Below are 26,349 nucleotides of genomic sequence, written 5' to 3'. Positions count from 1 at the left end.
CCACCACTCAGCCATCCTCAGGTCTCTACCACTCAGCCATCCTCAGGTCTCCACCACTCAGCCATCCTCAGGTCTCCACCACTCAGCCATTCTCAGGTCTCCACCTCTCAGCCATCCTCAGGTCTCTACCACTCAGCCAGACACACTGATACTGACACTCTTCACATACACACATATACATATACACACACACACACTCATTCACCCATAATCAGTCACTCAATACAGTATGTAGCCCTTGTATTTGATGATGTCTGGACAGAAAAAGTATGACACTCCGTACTCTTTTTGTCCACACAGCATCAGATACATGGTCTACACATATGGAGACAGAGGGTCACCAGGCCCCCAAGGGCTCTCCCATACCGCATTCCCTGTCCCAGACCCCCAGAGGCTCTGCCGTACCACATTTCCTGGCCCAGACCCCCAGAGGCTCTGCCGTACCACATTTCCTGGCCCAAGGCCCCCAAGGGCCCTCCCATACCACATTCCCTGGCCCAGGCACCCATACTGTCCCACACACATTTAGAAACATCTGAATCCCAAATGACCAGGGCCATAAAGTGCCACTGTACAGCATCTTCTAAATGTGTGTTGAGAAACACTCCCTCCTGGTGGAGAACTGATGAAGTGCACCTAAACCATCTAAACTAGCCACTTATAACAGTATCATTACCATCTGTTTGATATCAAATGGTTCATAGCAAAGTGTTGTTGAAGTGGTTGAAGACAGGTGCAGATGTATAGAGCTGTAGTCAGTATTATATGAGAGGATCAGAGAGGGTTTTTGTAGAGCAGAGAGGGTATAGCGAAACACTGTGCTTTCCAAGCAGCACAGAAATACACTGCACTGTCTTCAGCTTCTGTCAGTTTTGGAAAATGTAGATACGCCATTTTGTTAGCTGCAGCATCTCCACTGACATTAAAACGCCCTTTAAAGGAATCTTCCACCATTGGACTGGTGTTCCACACATACCCAATGAGTTTCAGAGCAGTGTTTTGGGCTGATTGTTGGTACCACAGTATCATGTCGTAATTTGGATCAGTGTGTCTGCAGGTGAGATTAACTTTATCTTCAGGTCCTTTTAGTATTGCAGTAGGAGTCTGGTGAACTTTGTTTGTTTGTAACAGCCCTGTGGATGAAAACAGACAATATGAAATATACAGTATTACTCAGCATATTGACAGCAATATATTTTAGCAGTAAATCTATCTTTCATGAGGGATTTAGTACCTGTCACCCATAGTGGTAGAGTTGCTACATGTATGAGAAGCTTGATCATGTTGATGGTTCTGGAGAGAAGAGTCACATGGACAAGGAGAAAGGGTTTTCAGATAGTCAGAGATGTGATGTCATCTAGTGGGAGTGTCAAATGTATGTCAGCGTCCCAAATGGCACCCTATTCCCTTTCTAGTGCACTACTTTAGACCAGAGCCCATAGGGGGGAGAGGAGAATAAGTCAATAGAGAAGGGGAGCTGAACTGAGCTGCCGGAGGGGAAGGAAATGACATCACTTTGACGTCAGAACTTGTGTTGATATTCAAGCAGATCCCAGTCATCACACTAGAAATAGGATGTAATTTGAAGAAATACCGGAACTGTTTCTTCAAGACAACAAAATCAACCAGATTATTTGGTATAGAGGTTTGATATCAACTTCCTCCATGTGCTCAGACATCTACAGTGGTGGATAGCAGGTGTGCTGGGTGTTGATGTACACTGCAGTTATGGAGTAAAGGATCAGAAGGGGGTTTTGTAGAAGAGAGAAGGGTATCTACATCACTGTGTTGACTTCAGGTCAGAACAGTAATACACTGCACTGACTTCAGGTCAGAACAGTAATACACTGCACTGACTTCAGGACAGAACAGTAATACACTGCACTGACTTCAGGTCAGAACAGTAATACACTGCACTGACTTCAGGACAGAACAGTAATACACTGCACTGACTTCAGGTCAGAACAGTAATACACTGCACTGACTTCAGGTCAGAACAGAAGCTGAGGAGATGCTTCTTTCGATCCATTTCCAAGGATTTCAAAATGCTCTTTTTAATGAACCTTCAACTGTCTGACTTTTATAATACACATATCCAATCAGTTTCAGACTAGTATCATCTACTGACACTATAATATAGTATTGTATTAACTAGTAGTATGGCTGCATACCAGTATCACTGTAACATTGGGACTTCCCAATAGTGTAGAGGGAACCTGGTGGACTTTACTGCCGAGAGAATGTCCTGTGAAGAAAACAATATTTAAAACAGAAAGAATCATTATTTAGACATGTCTGTTAGTTGCTAATGTTTTCAGGATTTACATACATTCTACAGACATGTTATTATTAGCTGTTATCCTGAACAGTGAGTGTGTGAACGTGATGAAAGTCATGATGACTGACTCTCTACTGGACAGAGAGAGAGAGAGAGAGAGAGAGAGAGAGAGAGAGAGAGAGAGAGAGAGAGAGAGAGAGAGAGAGAGAGAGAGAGAGAGAGAAGGGGGGTGGGGTAGAGAGAGACAGGAGAGAGAGGAGAGAGAATAAAGAGAGGGGGGGTGGGGTAGAGAGAGACAGGAGAGAGAGGAGAGAGTATAAAGAGAGGGGGGTGGGGTAGAGAGAGACAGGAGAGAGAGGAGAGAGTATAAAGAGAGGGGGGGGGCAGTCTAGAGGGGAAATAACTGGAGACATTAGAATAACTAGAGTTAGAGGTCCCCCTACAGTATGTGATGAGACCATCTCTTTACATATTATATTACATCCTGTTGAAATACTGGGGTTTTTGTGCAGCTGTACTTGTTGTCTGTATCACTGTGTTCACTCACAGCACAGAAGTACATGCCGCTGTCTCCTGTCTCCAACTTCTTCACTGTGAAAGATCCACTCTCAACTACAGTCTTCTTGGCTGAGAATTTGTCTTCACTGAAATCCCCTGAATACTCAGGTTTGGAACTGGAAGTAGTGTAAACTACCTGCTTCATTCCCTCTCCTGGAAGCTGTCTGTACCAGTACATCTGGAAGTAGGTTACATCCTTAGTGTGACTGCAGTTCATTGGAGCATCGCTGTCTTTCAGTCCCCACAGTATGGTGGGTATCTGAGTGACTTCACTCCCCTCAACAAGACCTGTAAGAAAACAGTGAGAAAGAAATCAATAGAGTTAGGTACAGTTAGACCTGAATACATCAAGACTCAGTTGAAGTGAACATATGCTTGGAAACATCAGTATATATAACTAGAGAAGACCGTCATTGTAAATAAGAATTTTGTTCTTAACTTTCCTGGTTAAATAAATTAAACATAATGAAACTGTACCTGCAGCACAGAGCAGTGAGACAGTAACAGTGAAGAGAAATGTGAACATGTTTGATCACGTTATATGTGAGAGTGCTGGAAAGAGTCTGGTATCAATGTATATAAAACAAGAGGAGTGTCACATAGATGAATAGATGACAATCAGTAGACCACGGCAGGTTCCACCATATTCAACATGTCAGTGAAGTGGGAGGGACTGATGATCTGAATACATCATGCTAATTAGTAGTTCAGACTGTAGAGACATTCACATTATTAAAGTTAGAGGTCCCCCTACAGTCCATGATGAGACCATCAGCTCTTTACATATTATATTCTATCCTATAGAGCTCGCCAGCTTGTAGTCCTAAAACACGGCAATGAGTCAGCATTTTCTACCTCTGGTTCATTGACCATTGCTATGGGAGAAATGAAGGGGGAAAATAATGGGGTTTTGGGATATAAGGTCTGAAGTTAACACAGGCTTTGGAGATGTTATACGTTTTGTTCTGTGCAAAAACTTAAAACCTCTCTGGGCTAGGGTCTAGTTTCCTGAATTTATGCCTGACTGACGTGCCCAAAGTAATCTGCCTGTTTCTCAGGCCCAGAAGCCAGGATTTGCATATAATTGGTAACCTTGAATAGAAAACACTTTGAAGTTCATAAAACTGTTAAAATGATGTCTGAGACTATAACAGAATTGATATGGCAGGCGAAAATCTGAAGAAAATCCGACCAGAAATTATTCCTTTGAGCTCCCATGCTCTTATTATGTAAACCTATTGTTTCTACGCATGTCCGTCACCCAGATTGCAATTCCAATGGCTTCCACTATATGTCAATAGTCTTTTTCAAGGTTTCAGGATTCTTTTTTGAAAAACGAACAAGTATTTGGAGTTTTTCTTAGGTTACCACCTGTAGCAAATCAGTCTTTCGGCGTGCGAGGCAGATGGCGAACGCTTATGAATTTGCATTTCCTATTGAACATACTTCTTTCCGTGTGAAATATTATAGTTTATTTACATTTTAGAGTACCTGAGGATTAAATAGAAACATCGTTTGACTTGTTTCGACGTAATTTAGCGGTTGCTTTTTGGACCCCTTTGTCTGCCTGTTGAACGAGTGGATTACTGAAATCAATGGCACCAACTAAACTGACTTTTTGGGATATAAAGAAGGATTTTATTGAACAAAACGACCATTCATGTTGTAGCTGAGACCCTTGGGATTGCAAACAGAGGAATATCTTCAAAGGTAAGTGATTTATTTTATCGCTATTTGTGATTTTGTGACGCCTGTGCTGGTTAAAAAATATGTTGATGTAGGATGTAGGGTGCCATCCTCAGACAATCGCATGGTATGCTTTTGCAATAAAGCCTTTTTGGAATCTGACAACGCAGTTAGATTAACAGTAAGTTAAGCTTTTAAATTATATAAGACACTTGTATGTCCATGAATGTTTAATATTATGAATATTTATTTGAATTGGGCACCCTCCAATTTCACCGGATGTTGTCGGCTTTGTCCCGCTAGCGGGACACCTAGCCCTAATCAACAATCGGTGCTATGGCATACATAACCATACCATCGGCATACAGATTAATATGAAGGGATTTAATACAAAGGCCAATATTATTTATATGAAGAGTAAAGAGAACTGGTCCCAATACTGACCCCTGTGGTACACCTACTATCGAGGAAACTAGACTAAACACCATCAGAACGCACACATTGTGTCCTGTCTGTCAGAAAGCTCTTAAACATTTGCAAGACTTATTGTCCAGACTCATTTCAGATAGTTTTTGAATGAGTAAGGAATGTTCAATGGTGTTGAATGCCTTGGAAAGGTCTTGAAATATGGCAGCACAATGATTTTTATGATCTATGCAATTTAAATCATTATCTATAACAAGCATAACAGCTGAAACAGCGTTGCCAAAGACATTAGAGAAAGGAGATAGGAATCCCATTGGTGTTCAAAATGCCCCACCTAGCAGACTATCAACCAATCAAGTTCATGTTGTCATGTTGCGTCACGCGGTTGCTAAACTAACCATCACGCAATCCCTTCTCAAAGTCAGGATATGAGTCGAGAAACTTTTCTATTTTCCTCGAAAGTATGTAATGTCACGATTCCAAAGCTAAAAAATATTAGAGATATCAAGTTTATTATCCGTAATGTTCTACTTCTTGTTGATGAAATCCATGCTTATGTATACCCCATCATGGTAGATATCCCAGCTATGCCAGTTGATCTGGGCCGATTCCAGCTGAGAGTCAGACTCGGCCGACATCATGTGGCCCGAGTCTGGGCCGCCTTCAGCAGTATTACTTATGGCGAGGATGCGGGGATTGAACTCGGGCAGATTCCGGTGTGAGTTATCTGGACAAATGTACTACTTGGGGCACGGGCCAATGTGGCTACTCTCTGACAGATGATTACATGGGCTGCTTTATATAATTAACATTTCATTATTTATTTATCCATATTTTATCAATGTTTCTGTGATCAAAAAATACATTTAACATTTAAATGAAATTCTTTAAGAGTCCTGTGTAGTATTTTAGTATTTTGATACATTGTGCAAGGCAATTGATAAGCATTTAGAACTTTGTGGATGGAGCCTCCTGAGTGGTGCAGCGGTCTAAGACACTGCATCGTAGTGCAAACTGTGTTGCTACAGATGCTGCTTCGAGACCCGTGCCGGACGCCACCGGGAGACCCATGAGGCGACGCACAATTGGCTCAGCGTTGTCCGAGTTAGGGGAGGGTTTGGCTGGAAGGGATGTCCTTGTCCCGTCATGCTTTAGAGACTCCTGTGGTGTGCCGGGCGCAGGAGTATATCCAACAGTGAAAGATTCTTAGTTCAACACTGAGTCAAGATGAACATTCAAAAGGACATGGATCTTCAACTCTCAGAATCCTTACTACACACCATAGTTTACTGTGGTACTGTGTCTGGTGAGTCCACATGGATTTGTTGAGCTGTAACTCCATCTACAGGAAAGACATGATATCATACCATACTGTATCATGGTCTCCTGTATATCAGAGGGAACCTCCCCTTTCTGTTAGACCAGCTGGTGAGTGTTTTGGCATTGAATCAGAGTCAGATACAGTGTGATGTTAATACAGGTGTGATTAGTCTACAGTACACCAGGGAGGAGGTTTTTGTAGAGCAGAGAGGGAGATCTGATGCACTGTGTAAACTAGCAGCACAGTAATACACAGCACTGCTATTTGGAGTTAGTTGATTGATGGTTAAGGTGCTGGTACCACCTGCATTACCATCTCCTTCTATATCAAATCCAGCCTCAGGATATCCAGTTTTCCCATACAGGTATCCTAATAGCACCAATTCTCTGTAGTTGGATTGCTTGTACCAGAGGATGACATTATACCCTGATATACTATGTGAACACTCCATCTTAGCCAACTCTCCCTGGTTCTTGTACAGGGATTCAGGTCTCTGGTGAACCTGGTTACTGAGAGAAGAACCTGGAGAGACAAACAGAGAGAGAGAGAGAGAGAGAGAGAGAGAGGGGTGAAAAAAACAGATAAAGAAACATATTTCCATGAAACAAAAACCAATCAAATGAGGATATTAGTAGTTGATGAAATCAATGATCTGAATACCTGCAGCCCAGGCTGTGTAACCCATGGTGATGGAGATAAGAATTCTGATCATGTTGACTCACTGTTAAGGAGACAGAAAGAATGAGACAGACAAACCACTCCACATGAATTAGAGGTGGTTTCTCATCAACTCATCTCAGTGATCTTATAGAGGGATGCTGCCTCCTTATTAGAACATCTAAAATATCAGAGACCTGAGATGAAACCTGCAGGAGGAGTCTCTGTGGGACAGGAAGCAGGGTTTAGTAGAGCAGAGAGGGAGATCTGATGCACTGCTATCTGGAGTTAGTTGATTGATGGTTAAAGGAAATATTCACCCATTTTGAATGTTATATTATTTTTGTGGATCTCTGAGTGAGGTCTTATCAATGCCATGGGTCATTTCATGTTTTAATGTGTATCTTAGTTATTTGCCGTCAAGCAGTCAGACATTCGTCTGGTATGACGTAGTACTGTGATAAAGTGATAAAGAGTGGCCAACCTCCCGGCCTTCTCAGTGGACCCTACGATCACTCGGCTACACAGCTGATGCCTCCCGGACTCTTCACTAACACGACTAGAAGCCACTACATCACCGGATTCCTGCCGTAAGATCCTTTGCATCGGATCATCGCTGCTAGCTAGCTGCTACCGAGTGGCTATAGTGGCTATCGCCCTTGTCCCGAACCTAGCACCAGTTAACCGTGAGCCAGGCGCATCTCCCGGCTAGCAAACAAAAGTACTACAACCACAATACCTCTTTCGCCAACTGGCCTGGACTCTTTGTTGACACGAAGCCCCGCCGTTCCACCACGACTGGTCTGCCGACGTAACTCCATCCGCTGTGCCCCAAACCGACCTTTGCTGGACGTCGGAGCAGGCGCTTCTACTAGCCCCGGCCTGCTAACTTTAAACGCTGTGTCTCCCGCTTGCTAGGTAGTAACGAAAACCCAGCGGCTTCCCTGTTTCATCTATTGCTGTACACTGGACCCTATGTTCACTTGGGTACATAGCTGATGCCTGCTGGATTGTTCATTAGTCACGGTACTCCGTTTTGTTTATTTTCTGTTTATCTGTCGGCCCCAGCCCCGAACTCAGGCCCTGTGTGTAGTTAACTGACCCTCTCTGCCCATTCATCGCCATTTTACCTGTTGTTGTTGTCTTAGTTGATTAGCTGTTGTTGTCTTACCCGTTGTTGTCTTAGCTAGCTCTCCCAATCAACACCTGTGATTGCTTTATGCCTCGCATTATGTCTCTTTCAAATGTCAATATGCCTTGTATATTGTTGTTTAGGATAGTTATCATTGTTTTAGTTTACTGCGGAGCCCCTAGTCCCACTCAACTTGCCTCTGATACATAATTTGTCCCAACTCAGAGCCATCCGTAAGTCTCTACCACTCAGCCGTCCTCAGGTCTCTACCACTCAGCCGTCCTCAGGTCTCTACCACTCAGCCGTCCTCAGGTCTCCACCACTCAGCCATCCTCAGGTCTCTACCACTCAGCCGTCCCCATGTCTCTACCACTCAGCCATCCTCAGGTCTCTACCACTCAGCCGTCCTCAGGTCTCCACCACTCAGCCGTCCTCAGGTCTCTACCACTTAGCCATCCTCATGTCTCTACCAATCAGCCATCCTCAGGTCTCTACCAGTCAGCCGTCCTCATGTCTCTACCAATCAGCCATCCTCAGGTCTCTACCAGTCAGCCGTCCTCAGGTCTCTACCACTCAGCCGTCCTCATGTCTTTACCAATCAGCCATCCTCAGGTCTCTACCAGTCAGCCGTCCTCAGGTCTCTACCAGTCAGCCGTCCTCAGGTCTCTACTACTCAGTCGTCCTCAGGTCTCTACTACTCAGTTGTCCTCAGGTCTCTACCACTCAGCCATCCTCAGGTCTCAAACACTCTGCCGTCCTCTGGTCTCTACTCCTCAGCCATCCTCAGGTATCTACCACTCAGCCATCCTCAGGTCTCTACCACTCAGCCATCCTCAGGTCTCCCCCAATCAGCCATCCTCAGGTCTCTACCTATCAGTCATCCTCAGGTCTCTACCACTCAGCCATCCTAAGGTCTTTACCTATCAGCCATCCTCATGTCTCTACCACTCAGCCATCCTCAGGTCTCTAAGACTCAGCCATCCTCAGGTCTCTACCACTCAGCCATCCTCATGTCTCTACCACTCAGCCATCCTCAGGTCTCTACCACTCAGCCATCCTCAGGTCTCTACCACTCAGCCATCCTCAGGTCTCTACCACTCAGCCATTCTCAGGTCTCCACCACTCAGCCATCCTCAGGTCTCTACCATTCAGCCATCCTCAGGTCTCTACCACTCAGCCATCCTCCGGTCTCTACCACTCAGCCATCCTCAGGTCTCTACCACTCAGCCATCCTCATGTCTCTACTAATCAGGTCTACACATACGGAGACAGAGGGGAACTGTTTCACTGTCCAGACAGCATCAGATACATGGTCTACACATACTGAGACAAAGAGGAGCTGTTTCACTGTCCATACCACCAGCCCTGGTCCTGGCCCCCTAGGGTCCTCCCATACCACCAGCCCTGGTCCTGGCCCCCTAGGGTCCTCCCATACCACCAGCCCTGGCACAGGCCCCCTAGGGCCCTCCCATACCACCTGCCCTGGTCCAGGCCCCCTAGGGCCCTCCCATACCACCAGTCATGGTCCAGGCCCCCTAGGGTCCTCCTATACCTCCGGCCCTGGTCCAGGCCCCCTAGGGCCCTCCCATACCACCAGCCCTGGTCCAGGCCCCTAGGGTCCTCCTATACCACCAGCCCTGGTCCAGGCCCCCTAGGGTCCTCCCATACCACCAGCCCTGGCACAGGCCCCCTAGGGCCCTCCCATACCACCGGCCCTGGTCCATGCCCACACACATTTAGAAAGCTTCTCAATCCCAAGTTACATCCTATTCCCTATATAGGGCACTACATTTGACCAGTGCCCAGAGTGCCACTATACAGCATCTTCTAAATGTGTGTTGAGAAACACTCCCTCCTGTTGGAGAACTGAGGAAGTGCACCTAAACCATCTAAACTAGCCACTTATAACAGTATCATTACCATCTGTTTGATATCAAATGGTTCATAGCAAAGTGTTGTTGAAGTGGTTGAAGACAGGTGCAGGTGTATAGAGCTGTAGTCAGTATTATATGAGAGGATCAGAGAGGGTTTTTGTAGAGGAGAGAGGGTATAGTGAAACACTGTGCTTCACTAGCAGCACAGAAATACACTGCACTGTCTTCAGCTTCTGTCAGTTTGGGAAAATGTAGATACGCCATTTTATTAGCTGCAGCATCTCCACTGACATTAAAACGCCCTTTAAAAGAATCTTCCACCGTTGGACTGGTGAATCTCACATACCCAATGAGTTTCAGAGCAGTGTTTTGGGCTGACTGTTGGTACCATAGTATCATGTTGTAATTTGGATCAGTGTGACTGCAGGTGAGATGAACTTTATCTTCAGGTCTTTTTAGTATTGCAGTAGGAGTCTGGTGAACTTTGTCTGTTTCTGACAGCCCTGTGGATGAAAACAGACAATATGAAATATACAGTATTACTCAGCATATAGACAGCAATATATTTCAGTAGTAAATCTATCTTTCATGAAGGATTTAGTACCTGTCACCCATAGTGGTAGAGTTGCTACATGTAATGAGAAGCTTGATCATGTTGATGGTTCTGGAGAGAAGAGTCACATGGACAAGGAGAAAGGGTTTTCAGATAGTCAGAGATGTCATGTCATCTAGTGGGAGTGTCAAATGTATGTCAGCATCCCAAATGGCACCCTATTCCCTTTCTAGTGCACTACCTTAGACCAGAGCCCATAGGGGGGAGAGGAGAATAAGTCAATAGAGAAGGGGAGCTGAACTGAGCTGCCGGAGGGGAAGGAAATGACATCACTTTGACGTCAGAACTTGTGTTGATATTCAAGCAGATCCCTTGTTCAGCTACAGGTCTCCTGTTCAACTTAAAGGTGTATTGTGGAACATACCGGTATCTACATCATTGAAAGTATTTGTCTTTTTTAGTATTTAGATTCTATCTGTGTTCTAGATTCTGCAGTCATCACACTAGAAATAGGCTGTAATTTGAAGAAATACCTGAACCGTTTTTTCAAGACAACATCAACCACATTATTTGGTATAGAGGTTTGATATCAACTTCCTCCATGTGCTCAGACATCTACAGTGGTGGATAGCAGGTGTACTGGGTGTTGATGTACACTGCAGTTATGGAGTAAAGGATCAGAAGGGGGTTTTGTAGAAGAGAGAAGGGTATCTACATCACTGTGTTGACTTCAGGTCAGAAAAGTAATACACTGCACTGACTTCAGGTCAGAACAGTAATACACTGCACTGACTTCAGGTCAGAACAGTAATACACTGCACTGACTTCAGGTCAGAACAGAAATACACTGCACTGACTTCAGGTCAGAACAGAAATACACTGCACTGACTTCAGGTCAGAACAGTAATACACTGCACTGACTTCAGGACAGAACAGTAATGCACTGCACTGACTTCAGGTCAGAACAGAAGCTGAAGAGATGCTTCTTTCGATCCATTTCCAAGGATTTAAAAATGCTCTTTAAATGAACCTTCAACTGTCTGACTTTTATAATACACATATCCAATCAGTTTCAGACTAGTATCATCTATTGACTGCTGGTACTATAATATAGTATTGTATTAACTAGTAGTATGGCTGCATACCAGTACCATTGTAACATTGGGACTTCCCAATAGTGCTGAGGGAACCTGGTGGACTTTACTGCAGAGAGAACGTCCTGTGAAAAAAACAATAAAATAATATTTAAACAGAAAGAATCATTATTTAGACACATCTGTTAGTTGCTAGTGTTTTCAGGATTTACATACATTCTACAGACATGTTATTATTAGCTGTTATCCTGAACAGTGAGAGCTTGAACGTGATGAAAGCTCTGGTCATGATGACTGACTCTCTACTGGACGGATGGATGAAGAGAAATAGAAAGAGAGAGAGAGAGAGAGAGAGAGAGAGAGAGAGAGAGATGGGGTGGGGGAGAGAGAGAGATGGGGTGGGGGAGACAGAGAGATGGGGTGGGGGAGACAGAGACAGAGACAGAGGGGGGAGTGGCGGGGGAGGGAGAGAGAGGAGAGAGTGTAAAGAGGGGGGGCAGGCTAGAGGGGAAATAACTAGAGACATTAGAAGAACTAGAGTTAGAGGTCCCCCTGCAGTATGTGATGAGACCATCTCTTTACATATTATATTACATCCTGTTGAAATACTGGGGTTTTTGTACAGCTGTACTTGTTGTCTGTATCACTGTGTTGGCTCACAGCACAGAAGTACATGCCACTGTCTCCTGCCTCCAACTTCTTCACTGTGAAAAGATCCAGTCTCAGCTACAGTCTTCTTGGCTGAGAATTTGTCTTTACTGAAATCCCCTGAATACTCAGGTTTGGAACTGGGAATAGTGAAGGCTACCTGCTTCATTCCCTCTCCTGGAAGCTGTCTGTACCAGTACATCTGGAAGTAGCTAGAATCCTTAGTGTGACTGCAGTTCATCAGAGCATCACTGTCTTTCAGTCCCCAGAGTATGGTGGGTATCTGAGTGACTTCACTCCCCTCAACAAGACCTGTAAGGATACAGTGAGAATGAAATCAATAGAGTTAGGTACAGTTAGACCTGAATACATCAAATGTGCCATTTTGCTCAATTGATACATTTTCAAGTACATAACAATAGTGAACATAGAAAAATTATATGGTATTAACAAATTAAAGTTTACACACTCCCAGAAATGTCATACATGATGGATCATTAGTTTATAACTAACATTCACACATCAAGATGGCTGGACGGGGTGGGTGTGGAGCCAGAGACAGCAGTGGGGTCAAACTGTAGAACTTAATACTGTTTTTTATCAAACAAAACTATGCTACATTTTGTCTCTGGGACCCTCAGGATGACCAATCAGAGCAAGATTACTGAATGTAAGTACATTATTTACCTTCAGTGGTGAATGTATCAAACCAGTTGCCGTGAAAAAAGTGTTTTGTTGTTGTGCACTCTCCTCAAAGAATAGCATGGTATTTTTTCACTGTAATTGCTACTGTTTATTGGACACTGCAGTTAGATGAACAATAATGTAAGCTTTCTGTCAATGTAAGACATGTCTATGTCCCGGAAAGTTGGCTGTTGTATTCAACGTCATTCTAGTCCCATTAGAGCACGATAGCAACAACCGTGTCATGTTTGGGAAAATCCAATACAACACATTACTGAGTACAACTATCCATATTTTCAAGCATAGTGGTGGCTGCATCATGTTATGGGAATGCTTGTAATAATTAAGGACTGGTGAGTATTTTAGGATAAAAATACAGTATGGAGCTAAGCAGTCGCAAAATCTTAGAGGAGAATCTGGTTCAGTCTGCTTTTCACCAGGCACTGGGAGATGAAGTGTACCTTTCAGTAGTACAATAACTTAAAACACAAGTCCAAATCTACACTGGAGTTTCTATGCTTACGAAGAATGCAGAGAATGTTCCTATGAAGCAAAGTTACAGTTTTGACATAAATCTGCATGAAAATCTATAGCAAGACCTGAAAATGGTTGTCTAGCATTGATTAACATGAAGAAGCAAAGTGATGCCGAAACGTTGGTAAATACCCAATAAATTACTAGGAGTTTATATATGGAGTGTGCGACTCTCTTTATTTTGATATCAATGATTAACAACCAATTTGACAGAGCTTGAAGAATTTTGAAAATAATAATAATGGGCAAAAATTGCACATTCCAGGTGTGGAAAGCTCTTAGAGACGTACCTAGAAAGATTCACAGCTGTAACTGCTGCAAAAGGTGCTTCTACAAAGTATTGATTCACAGGTGTGGATACTTATGTAAATTAAATACTTATAAAACATGTTTTCACTTTGTCATTAAGGGGTAATGTGTGTAGATGGGTGAACAAATATATTTATTTAGTCCATTTTGAATTCAGGTTCTCACACAACAAAATGTGGAAGAAGTCAAGGGGTATAAATACTTTCTGAAGGCACTGTAGCTTTAACGTTCGGTGGTATGGCATACATAACCATATCATCTGCATACAGATTAATATGAAGGGATTTAATACAAAGACCAATGTTATTTATATGAATAGTAAAGAGAACTGGTCCCAATACTGACCCCTGCGGTACACCTAATATTGAGGAAACTCGACTCAACACCATCAGAACGCACACATTGTGTCCTGTCTGTCAGAAAGCTCTTAAACCATTTGCAAGACTTATTGTCCAGGCCCATTTCAGATAATTTTTTAATTAGTAGGGAATGTTCAATGGTGTTGAATGCCTTGGAAAGGTCTAGAAATATGGCAGCACAATGATTTTTTTAGAACTATGCATTTTAAATCATCATCTAAAACAAGCATAACAGCTGAAACAGCGTTGCCAAAGATATTAGAGGAAGGAGGTAGGAATCCCATTGGTGTACCAAACGCCCCACCCAGCAGACTATCAACCAATTGTGTTCATGTTGTTATGTTGCGTCTCGCGGTTGCTAAACTAACCATCACGCAAACCCTTCTCAAAGTCAGGATATGAGATGAGAAACTTTCCTATTTTCCTCGAAAGTATGTAATGTCTCGATTCCAAAGCTATACAATATTAGAGATATCAAGTTTATTATCTGTAATGTTGTACTGCTTGTTGACAAAATTCATGCTTATGTATACCCCATCATGGTAGATATCCCAGCTAGCACAATGGATCTGGGCCGATTCCAGCTGAGAGTAAGAATCGGCCGATGTCATGTGGCCCGAGTCTGGGCCGCCTTCGGCAGTATTACTTATAGCTAGGATGTGGGGATTGAACTCGGGCCGATTCCGGTGTGAGTTATCTTCTTATGGGCAGGTGGGATGGTAGCGTCCCTCCTGGCCAACATCCATTGAATTTGCAGAGCGCGAAATTCAAACTACAGTGTTATAAATATTTAACTTTCATAAAAACACAAGTGTAATACATTCAAATAAAACGTAACTTCTTGTTAATCCAGCTGCTGTGTCAGATTTCAAAAAGGCTTAATGGCGAAAGCACATCATGCGATTATCTGAGGACAGCTCCCTGCATACAAACACACGAAAAACATATTTCAACCAGGCAGGTGCGACACTAAAGTCTGAAATAGCGATGTAAAAAATGCCTTACCTTTTATGATCTTCTTCTGTTGGCACTCCAAAAGGTCCCAGTTACATCACAAATGTTCCTTTTGTTCGATAATGTCCTTCTTCATATCCATAAAAACTCAGTTTAGCTGGCACGCTTCAGTCAGTAATCCACCCAGTTTCCCTCCATCAAAATGCATTCAAAATGAATCCCAAACATTACTAATAAACTTTTCCAAACAAGTCAAACAACGTTTATAATCAAACCTTAGGTACCCTAATACGTAAATAAACAACACAATTTAAGACGGAGAATCGTTATTGTCTTTACCGGAGAAAAATACCAAAGAACGCGCTCTCTTCCACGCGCTTGGAAACACTACAGCCAAAATGGAAGCCACCTAGAAAAACTACAATTTCTGGCTCATTTTTCCAAAAACCAGCTTGAAACTCTTTCTAAAGACTGTTGACATCTAGTTGAAGCCCTAGGAACTGATATCTGGGAAGACTTGGCCTTATAATTGAAGTGATAGCCATTGAAAATAGAGGTAGGCAGAATATTTTTAGGGGGGGATGGTTTGTCCTCGGAGTTTTGCCTGCCATATCAGTTCTGTTATACTCACAGACATAAATTTAACAGTTTTAGAAACTTTAGAGTGTTTTCTATCCAAATCTACCAATTATATGCATATCCTAGCTTCTGGGACTGAGTAACAGTTTACTTTGGGCACGCTTTTCATCCGGACGTCAAAATACTGCCCACTACCCAAGAGAGGTTATCTGGCCCAAATGTATTACTTGGGTCTCTGGCGGATTCCGATGAGAGTTATCTGGCAAAAATGTACTACTTGGGGCTCTGGCCGATGTGGCTACTCTCTGACAGATGATTACACGGGCTGCTTTATATAATTAACATTTCATTATTTATTTATTCATATTTTCTCATTGTTTCTGTTATCAAGAAATACAATGAACATGAATTCTTTAAGAGGCCTGTGTAGTATTTTAGTATTTTAACTTTGTTTAAGGCAATTGATAAGCATTTAGAACTTTGTGGATGGAGCCTCCAGAGTGGTGCAGCGGTCTAAGACACTGCATCGTAGTGCAAACTGTGTTGCTACAGATGCTGGTTCGAGACCCGTGCCGGACGCCACCGGGAGACCCATGAGGCGACGCACAATTGGCTCAGCATTGTCCGAGTTAGGGGAGGGTTTGGCTGGAAGGGATGTCCTTGTCCCATCGCGCTGTAGCGACTCTTGTAGCGAGCTGGGCGCAAACACGTTCACCAGGTGTATGTTGTTTCCTTGGACACAAAATGTTTTTTCTGGAAATGTATAAAAGTAATATTTAAATTACTAAATTGGGTAATTTTGAATACATTAATTTAAATTTGCATCAGGTCGCTTCTGGGGGGATTCTGGAAAGATGCCGGCCATGTCGGCTTAATTCCGGTAGACGGATACGGCCCAAAATACTTTTGCCGATTCCTCAATGCTAGCTGGGATATTAGAGCAGCTTCAGTCTCTAGATATTCCCCATCATGGTAGATATATCAGAGCAGCTTCACCTGCTGATACCACAGTATGGTGTTGTAGCTGGGGAGAGTGTGTTCCACCTGCTGATACCACAGTATGGTGTTGTAGCTGGGGAGAGTGTGTGAACAGGACAGGACAGCAGTTTCTCCAGAACTCTGAAATACTGAAGATTGAGACTGAAGAACGCTGGAACAGAGGAGTTCACCTGCAACAGAAGAGGAGAGAGAGACCTGTTTGTTATAACTACTGTAGCCATTTAGGAAATATATGGATTTATAGATTATTTTAGACGGTATCTAATCTGTGTTAAAGAATAATCAAGAGATTCACATTCAGAGGTGAAAAATATCCAACACTGAGTTCAACACTGAGTCAAGATGAACATTCAACAGGACATGGATCTTCAACTCTCAGACTCCTTACTACACACCATAGTTTACTGTGGTACTGTGTCTGGTGAGTCCACATGGATTTGTTGAGCTGTAACTCCACCTACAGGAAAGACATGATATCATACCATACTGTATCATTGTCTCCTGTATATCAGAGGGAACCCCCCCTTTCTGTTAGACCAGCTGGTGAGTGTTTTGGCATTGAATCAGAGTCAGATACAGTGTGATGTTAATACAGGTGTGATTAGTCTACAGTACACCAGGGAGGAGGTTTTTGTAGAGCAGAGAGGGAGATCTGATGCACTGTGTAAACTAGCAGCACAGTAATACACAGCACTGCTATTTGGAGTTAGTTGATTGATGGTTAAGGTGCTGGTACCACCTGCATTAGCATCTCCTTCTATATCAAATCCAGCCTCAGGATATCCAGTTTTCCCAAACAGGTACCCTAGAAACACTAATTCTCTGTAGTTGGATTGCTTGTACCAGAGGAATTGATCATAGCCTGATATACTATGTGAACACTCCGTCTTAGCCGACTCTCCTTGGTTCTTGTACAGGGATGCAATGGTTCATAGCAAAGTGTTGTTGAAGTGGTTGAAGACAGGTGCAGGTGTATAGAGCTGTAGTCAGTATTATATGAGAGGATCAGAGAGGGTTTTTGTAGAGGAGAGAGGGTATAGTGAAACACTGTGCTTTACTAGCAGCACAGAAATTCACTGCACTGTCTTCAGCTTCTGTCAGTTTGGGAAAATGTAGATACACCATTTTATTAGCTGCAGCATCTCCACTGACATTAAAACGCCCTTTAAAGGAATCTTCCACCGTTGGACTGGTGAATCTCACATACCCAATGAGTTTCAGAGCAGTGTTTTGGGCTGACTGTTGGTACCACAGTATCATGTTGTAACTTGAATCAGTGTGGCTGCAGGTGAGTTGAACTTTATCTTCAGGTCGTTTTAGTATTGCAGTAGGAGTCTGGTGAACTTTGTCTGTTGGTGACAGCCCTGTGGATGAAAACAGACAATATGAAATATACAGTATTACTCAGCATATAGACAGCAATATATTTCAGTAGTAAATCTATCTTTCATGAGGGATTTAGTACCTGTCACCCATAGTGATAGAGTTGCTACATGTATGAGAAGCTTGATCATGTTGATTGTTCTGGAGAGAAGAGTCACATGGACAAGGAGAAAGGGTTTTCAGATAGTCAGAGATGTCATGTCATCTAGTGGGAGTGTCAAATGTATGTCAGCATCCCAAATGGCACCCTATTCCCTTTCTAGTGCACTACTTTAGACCAGAGCCCATAGGGGGAAGAGGAGAATAAGTCAATAGAGAAGGGGAGCTGAACTGAGCTGCCGGAGGAGAAGGAAATGACATCACTTTGACGTCAGAACTTGTGTTGATATTCAAGCAGATCCCTTGTTCACCTACAGGTCTCCTTTTCAACTTAAAGGTGTATTGTGGATCAAACCGGTATCTACATTGTTGAAAGGGTTTGTATTTTTTAGTCTTTAGATTTGATCTGTGTTATAGATTGTGAAGTCATCACACTAGAAATAGGCTGTAAATTGAAGAAATACTTCAGAACAGTAATACTCTGCACTGACTTCAGGTCAGAACAGTAATACACTGCACTGACTTCAGGACAGAACAGTAATACACTGCACTGACTTCAGGACAGAACAGTAATACACTGCACTGACTTCAGGACAGAACAGTAATACACTGCACTGACTTCAGGACAGAACAGTAAAGGAGAGAGAGAGGGGAGAGAGGTAGAGAGAGAGAGCGAGAGAGAGGGAGTGAGAGAGAGGGAGAGAGAGAAAGAGGGGAGATAGAGAGAGTAGTCATGTGAATCACATCTATCCAGGGGGGAGTAATTTAATACCACATTGTAACATTGCATAATGTATATTAATGAGTGATGACTCTAAACTGTAAATACTGGTATACTGTACTAGGACAGATATCACCTTGCTTATGCCATCATCCATCTGTGTTTATTCATTGGCACTGAGTCAAAGTCAAACCTCTGATGCAGGTGTTCTGAGCCGTGGTCTAATATTACCATCAGACAGGGCTTTAGTAGAGAACAGGAGGAACTCTACATCTCTGTGTTGGCTGGCTGCACAGTAATAAACTGCACTGTGTTCAGGTCCTCTCAGACTCACTAGATGAAGATAAGCCTCTTTCTCACCGTCTCCACTCACATTGAAGTGCTTTTCAAACGATTTCTCCATGGTTATTAACTTGGTATATGCATAACCAATGAGTTTCATAGCAGTGTCTCCTGCTGACTGTTTGTACCATAGTATCATGTAGTAGTTAGGGATAGTATGGCTGCAGGTGAGTTGAACGTTTCCTCCAGGTCCTTCTGTTAGTGCCACAGGCCTCTGATGAACCATGCTACTAAACAACTGCCCTGTGGACAGAGAGAGAGAGGAGAGAGGAGAGAGAGGAGAGAGGAGAGAGGAGAGAGGAGAGAGGAGAGAGAGGGAGAGAGGGAGAGAGGGAGAGAGGAGAGAGGAGAGAGGGAGAGAGAGGGAGAGAAGGTGACTGAGAGAGATGGAGAGAGAGGAGATAAGGTGAGAAAGAGAGAGAAAGAAAGAGAGTGAAGGTGAGAGAGAAGGAGTGAGTGAAAGGATATTTTATTCAGTTTGATGACATTCGTAGAATCGTTAGGCTTCTCATCGTGATTTAATACCTGTCACCCAGAGTGGTAGAGCTGCCAGGTGAATCAGAACTCTGAACATGATGATGAGGATGATGAATATGCTGAGGAAGACGATGATGATGAGGATGATGAATATGCTGAGGAAGACGATGATGATGAATATGCTGAGGAAGACGATGATGATGAGGATATGATATGAGTGTCTCCTGGATGAAGCTCTGAGGTGAAAGGAGATTGGCTGTAGTAGTATCATGTTTCCTTCAGGGTGGTGGATAGTGACAGTGTTAGAGGGAGTGTCAGGAAGCCTGTACTGTAAAGCTTGCTCATAGGACCTCACTGTGAACATGACTGATTACATGATCATGACAATGAAACCATCAGACATTAGTAGAACTAGAGTTAGAGGTCCCCCTACAGTATGTGATGAGACCATCTCTTTACATATTATATTACATCCTGTTGAAATACTGGGGTTTTTGTACAGCTGTACTTGTTGTCTGTATCACTGTGTTCACTCACAGCACAGAAGTACATGCCGCTGTCTCCTGTCTCCAACTTCTTCACTGTGAATGATCCACTCTCAGCTACAGCCTTAACAATTGGATATTTGTCTTCACTGAAGTCTCCATAGTCTGGTTTGTTGTAACTACTTGTGTAAACTACCTGCTTCATTCCCTCTCCTGGAAGCTGTCTGTACCAGTACATCTGGTTGTAGCCAGATCCCTTAGTATGACTGCAGTTCATCAGAGCAACACTGTCTTTCAGTCCCCAGAGTATGGTGGGTATCTGAGTGACTTCACTCCCCTCAACAAGACCTGTAAGGATACAGTGAGAATGAAATCAATAGAGTTAGGTACAGTTAGACCTGAATACATCAAGACTCAGGTGAAGTGAACATATGCTTGGAAACATCAATATTTACAACTAGAGATTCCTTCATTGTAAATAAGAATTTTTTTCTGAACTTTCCTGGTTAAATAAATGAAACATTATGAAACTGTACCTGCAGCACAGAGCAGTGAGACAGTAACAGTGAAGAGAAATGTGAACATGTTTGATCACGTTATATGTGAGAGTGCTGGAAAGAGTCTGGTATGAATGTGTATAAAACAAGAAGAGTGTCACATAGATGAATAGATGAAAATCAGTATACCACGGCAGGTTCCACCATATTCAACATGTCAGTGAAGTGGGAGGGACTGATGATCTGAATACATCATGCTAATTAGTAGTTCAGACTGTAGAGACATTCACATTATTAAAGTTAGAGGTCCCCCTACAGTCCATGATGAGACCATCAGCTCTTTACATATTATATTCTATCCTATAGAGCTCGCCAGCTTGTAGTCCTAAAACACGGCAATGAGTCAGCATTTTCTACCTCTGGTTCGTTGACCGTTGCTATGGGAGAAATGAAGGGGGAAAATAATGGGGTTTTGGGATAAAAGGTCTGAAGTTAAAACAGGCTTGGAGGTGTTATTCGTTTTGTTCTGTGCAATAACTTAAGGATCTGGCCCTTTTTTTCAAAATTCACCTAAAATGACATACCTGAATCTATCTGCCTGTAGCTCAGGACCTGAAGCAAGGATATGCATATTCTTGATACCATTTCAAAGAAAACCCTTTGAAGTTTGTGGAAATGTGAAATTAATGTAGGAGAATATAACACATTATATCTGGTAAAAGATAATACAAAAAAACCATGCATTTTCCCCTCTCAAAAAATGTTTCATCTTTGAAATGCAAGAGAAAGGCCATATTTTCAGATTGGAGTCTAGGTGTAATTTAGATTTTGGCCAGCAGATGGCAGTTGTGTGTTTGTAACGTTTCAGACTGATCCAGTGAAGAATTACATCACTGCACAATATTTTGTATAAATTCTGAAAGGAGTTTGGCCAAATGTGACATTTTTGGTCAATTGATACATTTTAAAGTACATAACTATAGTGAAAATACAAAAATGATATGGTAATAACAAATTAAAGTTTATACACTCCCAGGAATGTCATACATGATGGATCATTAGCTTATACACTAACATTCACACATCAAGATGGCTGGACGGGGTGTGGAGCCAGAGACAGCAGCGGGGTCAAACTGTAGAACATAAAACTGGTTTTTATCAAACAAAACTATGCTACATTTTATCTAAGGTACCCTCGGGATGACACATCAGAGCCAAATTACTGAATGTAAGTACATTATTTATCTTCAGAGGAGAATGTATCAAACCAGTTGTCGTGATAAAAGTGTTTTGTTGTTGTGTACTCTCCTCAAACAATAGCATGGTATTTTTTCACTGTAGTAGCTACTGTTAATTGGACACTGCAGTTAGATGAACAACAATTTAAGGTTTCTGCCAATATAAGACATGTCTATGTCCCGGAAAGTTGGCTGTTGTACACAATGTCATTCTAGTCACATTAGAGCACGATAGCAACAACCATGTTATGTTTGGGGAAAATCCATTAAAAACACATTACTGAGTACAATTCTCCATATTTTGAAGCATAGTGGTGGCTGCATCATGTTATGGGTATGCTTGTAATAATTAAGGACTGGTGAGTTTTTCAGGATAAAAATAAACAGTATGGAGCTAAGCACTCGCAAAATCTTAGAGGAAATTCTGGTTCAGTCTACTTTTCACCAGACACTGGGAGCTGAAACATACCTTTCAGTAGTACAATAACCTAAAACACAAGGCCAAATCTACACTGGAGTCGCTTTGCTTACCAAGAATACAGAGAATGTTCCTGGAAGCCAAGTTACAGTTTTGACATATATCTGCATGAAAATCTATGGCAAGACCTGATAATGGTTGTCTAGCATTTATTAACATGAAGAAGGCACATTGATGCCGAAACATTGGTAAATACCCAATAAATTACTGGGAGTTTATATATGGAGTGTGCGACTCCCTTTATTTTGATAGTGTATAGCATTGTTTAGCAACCAATTTGACAGAGCTTGAAGATTTTTGAAAGTAATAATGGGCAAATATTGCACAATCCAGGTGTGGAAAGCTCTTAGAGACTTACCCAGAAAGATTCACAGCTGTAATTGCTGCCAAAAGTGCTTCTACAAAGTATTGATTCAGGGGTGTGGATACTTATGTAAATGCTATATTTCTGTATTTCATTTTCAATGCATTTGCAAACATTTCTAAAAACATGCTTTCACTTTGTCATTAAGGGGTAATGTGTGTAGATGGGTGAACAAATATATTTATTTAGTCCATTTTGAACTCAGGTTCTCACACAACAAAATGTGGAAGAAGTCAAGGGGTATAAATACTTTCTGAAGGCACTGTAGCTTTAACAATCGGTGCTATGGCATACATCACCATACCATCTGGATTCAGATTAATATGAAGGGATTTAATACAAATACCAATATTATTTATATGAATAGTAAAGAGAACTGGTCCCAATACTGAGCCCTGTGGTACACCTAATATCGAGGAAACTAGACTCAACACCATCAGAACGCAAACATTGTGTCCTGTCTGTCGGATAGCTCTTAAACCATTTGCAAGACTTACTGCCAACGCCCATTTCAGACAGTTTTTGAATGAGTAGGGAATGGTCAATGGTGTTGAATGCCTTGGAAAGGTCTAGAAATATGGCAGCACAATGATTTGTATGATCTAGGCAATTGAAAATATCATCTAAAACAAGCATAACAGCTGAAACAGCATTGCCAAAGATGATTTACTTACTTATTACTTGTGGCGATTCATCATTGCTAGCTGGGATTTCAGAACAGCTGCAGTCTCTAGGTTTACCCCATCATTGTAGATATATCAGAGCAGATTCAGTCTCTAGGTCTACCACATCATGGTAGATATATCACAGCAGCTTCAGTCTCTAGGTTTAACCCATCATGGTAGATATATCAGAGCAGATTCAGTCTCTAGGTTTACCCCATCATGGAAGATATATCAGAGCAGCTTTACCTGCTGATACCACAGTATGGTGTTGTAGCTGTGGAGAGTGTGTTCCACCTGCTGATACCACAGTATGGTGTTGTAGCTGGGGAGAGTGTGTTCCACCTGCTGATACCACAGTATGGTGTTGTAGCTGGGGAGAGTGTGTTCCACCTGCTGATACCACAGTATGGTGTTGTAGCTGGGGAGAGTGTGTTCCACCTGCTGATACCACAGTATGGTGTTGTAGCTGGGGAGAGCGTGTAAACAGGATAGGACAGCAGTTTCTCCAGAACTCTGAAATACTGAAGATGGAGACTGAAGAACGCTGGAACAAAGGAGTTCACCTCTTACAGAAGAGGAGAGAGAGACCTGTTTGTTATAACTACTGTAGTCATTCAGGAAATATATGGAATTGTAAATTATTTTAGACGGTATCTAATCTGTGTTCAAGAACAATGAAGAGATTCACATTCAGAGGTGAAAAATATCCAACAGTGAAAGATTCTTAGTTCAACACTGAGTCAAGATGAACATTCAAAAGGACATGGATCTTCAACTCTCAGACTCCTTACTACACACCATAGTTTACTGTGGTACTGTGTCTGGTGAGTCCACATGGATTTGTTGAGCTGTATCTCCATCTACAGGAAAGACATGATATCATACCATACTGTATCATGGTCTCCTGTATATCAGAGGGAACCTCCCCTTTCTATTAGACCAGCTGGTGAGTGTTTTGGCATTGAATCAGAGTCAGATACAGTGTGATGTTAATACAGGTGTGATTAGTCTACAGTACACCAGGGAGGAGGTTTTTGTAGAGCAGAGAGGGAGATCTGATGCACTGTGTAAACTAGCAGCACAGTAATACACAGCACTGCTATTTGGAGTTAGTTGATTGATGGTTAAGGTGCTGGTACCACCTGCATTAGCATCTCCTTCTATATCAAATCCAGCCTCAGGGTATCCAGTTTTCCCAAACAGGTACCCTAGTAGCACCAATTCTCTGTAGTTGGATTGCTTGTACCAGAAGATACGATTGTAGCCTGATATACTATGTGAACACTCCATCTTAGCCGACTCTCCCTGTTTCTTGTACAGGGATGGAGGACTCTGGTAAACCTGGCTACTGAGAGAAGAACCTGGAGAGAGAGACAGAGAGTGAGAGAGAGAGAGAGAGAGAGAGAGAGAGTTGAAACAACCGATAATGAAACATAATGACCTGAAACATAAAAAACAATCAAATGAGGATATTAGTAGTTGATGAAATCAATGATCTGAATACCTGCAGCCCAGGCTGTGTAACCCATGGTGATGGAGAGAAGAATTCTGATCATGTTGACTCACTGTTAAGGAGACAGAAATAATGAGACAGACAAACCACTCCACATGAATTAGAGGTGGCTTCTCATCAACTCATCTCAGTGATCTTATAGAGGGATGCTGCCTCCTTATGAGAACATCAAAAACATCAGAGACCTGTGATGAACCCTGCAGGAGGAGTCTATGTGGGACAGGAAGCAGGGTTTAGTAGAGCAGAGAGGGAGATCTGATGCACTGCTATCAGGAGGTAGTTGATTGATAGTTAAAGGAAAAATTCACTCATTTTGAATGTTATATTATTTTTGTGGATCTCTGAGTGAGGTCTTATCAATGCCATGGGTCATTTCATGTTTTAATGTGTATCTTAGTTATTTGCAGTCAAGCAGTCAGACATTCGTCTGGTATGACGTAGTACTGTGATAAAGTGATAAAGAGTGGCCAACCTCCCGGCCCTCTCAGTGGACCCTATGATCACTCGGCTACACAGCTGATGCCTCCAGGACTCTTCACTAACACGACTAGAAGCCACTACATCACCGGATTCCTGCCGTAAGCTCTGGACCTTCACATCGGATTATCGCTGCCTGCTAGCTGCTACCGAGTGGCTATAGTGGCTATCGCCCTTGTCCCAAACCTAGCACCAGTTAGCCGTGAGCCAGGCGCATCTCCCGGCTAGCAAACAAAATTACTACAACCACAATACCTCTTTCGCCAACTGGCCTGGACCCATTGTCGACACGAAGCCCCGCCATTCCAACACGACTGGTCTGCCGACGTAAATCCATCCGCTGTGCCCCCAACTGACCTTTGCTGGACGTCGGAGCAGGCGCTTCTACTAGCCCCGGCCTGCTAACTTTAAACGCTGTGTCTCCCGCTTGCTAGGTAGTAACGACTACCCAGCGTCTTCCCTGTTTCATCTATTGCTGTTTACTGGAACCTATGATCACTTGGCTACATAGCTGATGCATGCTGGACTGTTCATTAGTCATGGTTCTCCGTTTTGTTTATTTTTTGTTTATCTGTCGGCCCCAGCCCCGAACTCAGGCCCTGTGTGTAGTTAACTGACCCTCTCTGCCCGTTCATCACCATTTTACCTGTTGTTGTTGTCTTAGCTGATTAGCTGTTGTCTTACCCGTTGTTGTCTTAGCTAGCTCTCCCAATCAACACCTGTGATTGCTTAATGCCTCGCATTATGTCTCTCTCAAATGTCAATATGCCTTGTATATTGTTGTTTAGGATAGTTATCATTGTTTTAGTTTACTGCGGAGCCCCTAGTCCCACTCAACATGCCTCTGATACCTCCTTTGTCCCAACTCCCAGCCATCCTCAAGTCTCTACCACTCAGCCATCCTCAGGTCTCTACCATTCAGCCATCCTCAGGTCTCTACCACTCTGCCGTCCTCAGGTCTCTAC

General features: G+C 42.7%; 1 gene segment (V, D, J or C); it reads right to left on the bottom strand.

The window, feature by feature from the left end:
• Positions 1 to 2,813: 2,813 nt before the first annotated feature.
• LOC115186234 (T cell receptor alpha variable 21-like) lies at positions 2,814 to 3,621 on the bottom strand (the record flags this gene model as incomplete). The annotated part of the segment is given in 2 exon segments: positions 2,814 to 3,124; positions 3,314 to 3,621. Coding segments are annotated over 2 exon segments (360 nt in total), but the record flags the coding sequence as incomplete, so codon positions are not given.
• Positions 3,622 to 26,349: the final 22,728 nt, after the last annotated feature.

Source organism: Salmo trutta, unplaced genomic scaffold (assembly GCF_901001165.1).
Source record: "Salmo trutta unplaced genomic scaffold, fSalTru1.1, whole genome shotgun sequence".
Lineage (NCBI taxonomy): Eukaryota > Metazoa > Chordata > Actinopteri > Salmoniformes > Salmonidae > Salmo > Salmo trutta.
Note: the sequence above shows the minus strand (reverse complement) of the source record. Positions and strands in the feature narration are given on the sequence as shown.